At 55.7% G+C, this 3,378-nt stretch overlaps 1 protein-coding gene across 1 annotated transcript; it reads right to left on the reverse strand.

Moving 5' to 3' along the window:
- Nucleotides 1-667: 667 nt before the first annotated feature.
- On the reverse strand, nt 668-2,219 carry kcnj12a (potassium inwardly rectifying channel subfamily J member 12a). The gene has a single exon (XM_062526241.1). It carries the CDS (start codon nt 2,018-2,020, stop codon nt 668-670), a length of 1,353 nt encoding a protein of 450 aa, XP_062382225.1. The 5' UTR covers nt 2,021-2,219.
- Between the last annotated feature and the right edge of the window lie 1,159 nt (nt 2,220-3,378).

Below are 3,378 nucleotides of genomic sequence, written 5' to 3' on the forward strand. Positions count from 1 at the left end.
TATGAGACTGTGTGGTGTGTGTGTGTGTGTGTGTGCGTTTGTCGGAGTGTGTTTTGTGTCTGAGTCTGTGCATGTGCATGTGTCTGTGCGTCCAGCATTTCCCAACTCTAGAACACCTTAGGCTCACTAAATATGCTAGTCATTTGTGCTAGTTATTTGAACTGATCTTTTTTTTTTTTTTTACAAAAAAAGAGACCTATTTTTTAAATGTCTTTTCTTAAAAATACTAATGCACACGAAACATAACTTATCTATGTGATATATTTACATAACCTAGAGACGTTCTTGTAAGTGTCGAAGAAACTACCTTCATGGAAAAAAAAACAGAGGAAATATTCAAGTTTTCCTTGCAGGATTGTTAGTGTCCTTCAGGCCCACTCGTCCCCTGGTATGTCATAGTGTCGGCTATTGCCTCCGGTCAGTTCCCACAGTCCACTGTGTCCACTGTGTGTTCTCCTACTCACCATGACAACCCGCCCTTCTCTTTGTCCAGTGTATCTTGGTCACACACTCTGTGTTTCTTCCACTCCCCTCTATGGCACTTTGCATTGTTCTGCATGTTTTGTTTTTATGTTTGTTTTTGAACTCGCGAGACAAACACCCAACAGACAGACTCCGGGAGCAGGGGGCGTCATGTGTGTGTGTGGGAGGGGGGGGGGGTCGGGGGTCATATCTCCGACTCGCGGCGGTACGACCTCTGTTCGTGGGGCCGCGGCGTCTGCAGACGGCTGGTTCGGTCGGGGCTGAGTCCGGGCAGAGCGCGCTCCCCCCCGCCGACACCGACGCCACCGACGCCTCCTCCCCCCGCCCGGCTCCTCTCCTGCTCCTCCTCCTCCTCCTCCTCGCGGCTGAGGAAGGCCAGCTCGTTCTCGTAGCAGAAGGCGTTGGCGGCGGGCACCAGGTACTTGCTCTCCACCATGTCCTTGGCGCTGCAGCGCGGCGTGGAGGGCACCTCGTAGGTCTTGTGGAAGTGCGAGTAGTCCACCTTGTACTGGTTCTTCTCCTCGAACAGCACCGGCTCGAAGCGGTGCCCCCACAGGATCTCGCTGGCCAGGTAGGAGCTCCGCGCCTGGGCCGTCATGGCCGTGGCCTCCACCATGCCCTCCAGGATGACCACGATCTCGAAGTCGGCCGTCTCCAGGTCCTGCTTGCCGATGCCGTACAGCGGGCTCTCCTCGTCGATCTCGTGCAGGATGGTCAGCGGCGACACCAGGAAGATGCGGTCCAGGCCCTTGTCGAAGCCCACGTTGATGTCCAGCTGGTCCAGCGGGATGTACTCGCCCTCCTCGGTGACGCGCGGCTTGATGAGCTGGGCGCGCACGTGCGCCTCCACGATGTGGCTCTTGCGCAGGTTGCCCACGCGCCACATGAGGCACAGCTTGCCGTCGCGCACGGCCACCACGGCGTTGTGGGAGAACAGCAGCGTCTGGGCGCGCTTCTTGGGCCGCGCCATCTTGGCCATGATGGCGCCGATCATGAAGCAGTCGATGATGCTGCCCACGATGGACTGGAAGACCACCAGGAAGACGGCCAGCGGGCACTCCTCGGTCACGCAGCGGAAGCCGTAGCCGATGGTGGTCTGCGTCTCGATGGAGAAGAGGAACGCCGCCACGAAGCCGTTGACCTGCAGCACGCACGGCGTGAAGTTGTCGTCGCCCGCCGGGTTGTCCAGGTCGCCGTGGAAGAGGGCGATGGCCCAGAAGGCCAGGCCGAAGGCCAGCCAGCTGACCACGAACACCAGCGTGAACACCACCAGCATGTAGCGCCAGCGGATGTCCACGCAGGTGGTGAAGATGTCGGCCAGGTAGCGCTGCGACTTCTCGTCCATGTTGGTGAACTGGACGTTGCACTGGCCGTTCTTCTTGACGAAGCGGTTGCGGCTTTTCCGCCGCGTGTGGATCTTGCCGTTGCCGAAGCCGTTCATGCCGCCGCCGCCGCCGCCGCCGTGCATGGTGGTCAGACGGAGGCCATCCTCCTCCGAGGAGACGATGCTGTAGCGGCTGATCCTCCCCACACTCATCCTCCCTCTCGCTCTCTATCCCTCTCTCTCTCTCTCTCTATCTCTCTTGCTTTTTCTCTCGCAGTCAGTCACAGTGATGTTCTCTTCCAACCTCTCAGCGGGCTCTTCAACTTTTTTTTTTCCGCTGTCACTTCAATTGACAGTCTCTCTCTCCCACACATTCAAAAAAACAGTCTCTTACTCTGTTTTCCTCTCCGTCTCGCCGCTCTCTCTCTCTCTCTCTCTCTCTCTCTCTCTCTCTCTGTCAGTGTCTCTCCTCTGTACGTCAGTCAGGCTGCGGGTCACCCTGTTCTCGGCGTGCGGTGCGGTGCGGTGCGGTGCGGTGCGGTGCGGTGCGGTGCGGTGCGGTGCCGACCCCCCACACTACCGTTCTCAGGGCTCCATGCCAGTCCCAGTGTGAGGGGCTCTCAGGAGAGGGGAAGGGGGGGCTGGTCTGTCCAGGAGCCTGCAGGAGATGAGAGAGCAGACACCCACACCAGCGTTAGACTCTTAAGACGCACAATTAGCCAGGCATCAGTGGCCCTCCATTGGCCCCTCATCCTTCTCATTACCATGCCGACACACATTCAAAGGAGAGTCTTTTAGTACAGCAACAGGTACAGAAGAGATAGAATTCTGTGGGAATGTATTCAAATAACGTTTTAGTCTTGTTGTAGTGTCTGCATACGTGTGTGTGTGTGTGTGTGTGTGCTGGATCCCATGGTCTTGTTTGGGAAACTGCATAATTGATGATGGACTCACTGGCTTCTACAAGGCACAGTACAAAACAAGAGTGTAAGCGGTATCAGATGACATGCATACACACCCATACACACCCACACACATACTCATACAAGGAGCTTCAAGGCTGCACAGTTCGAGGCTCTCAGAGCTTGTTTACTAAAGAAAAAGCATATCTCCATGGTGTTTATAGAATCAGAAGGCTTACAGAGTAAGGTAGAGGAGGACTGCATCCCAGGCACAAACACATTTTTTTTAGGGAACCATTGCTGGAGTAAGATTTTTTTTCCCAGCATGTTGACCTATCTGTGCATCTGTGCATGTGTGTGTGTGTGTGTGTAAGTGTGTGTGTGTGTGCACACTTTTTTGGTTTGTCTGTGGGCTCCTGAGAGAATACCTCTGGAGTGCAGCATCAGTCCTGGGAGCAGATGGCCCAGGGGGAGCCGGGGGCCCAGAGCACAGAGAGGAGGGAGAGTTAGAGGAGCCGTGAGCACGGAGAGAGAGGAGGCTGCCAACACTACAGCAGACTCCAAGAGATGGATGAACAGCTACAAAGGCCTCCAACAGCCACAATGTGCTGGGAATGCAGAGTGTGTCTGCGTGTGTGTGTGTGTGTGTGTGTGTGTGTGTGTGTGTTT

This window comes from Sardina pilchardus, chromosome 22 (genome assembly GCF_963854185.1).
Source record: "Sardina pilchardus chromosome 22, fSarPil1.1, whole genome shotgun sequence".
Classification (NCBI taxonomy): Eukaryota; Metazoa; Chordata; class Actinopteri; order Clupeiformes; family Clupeidae; genus Sardina; species Sardina pilchardus.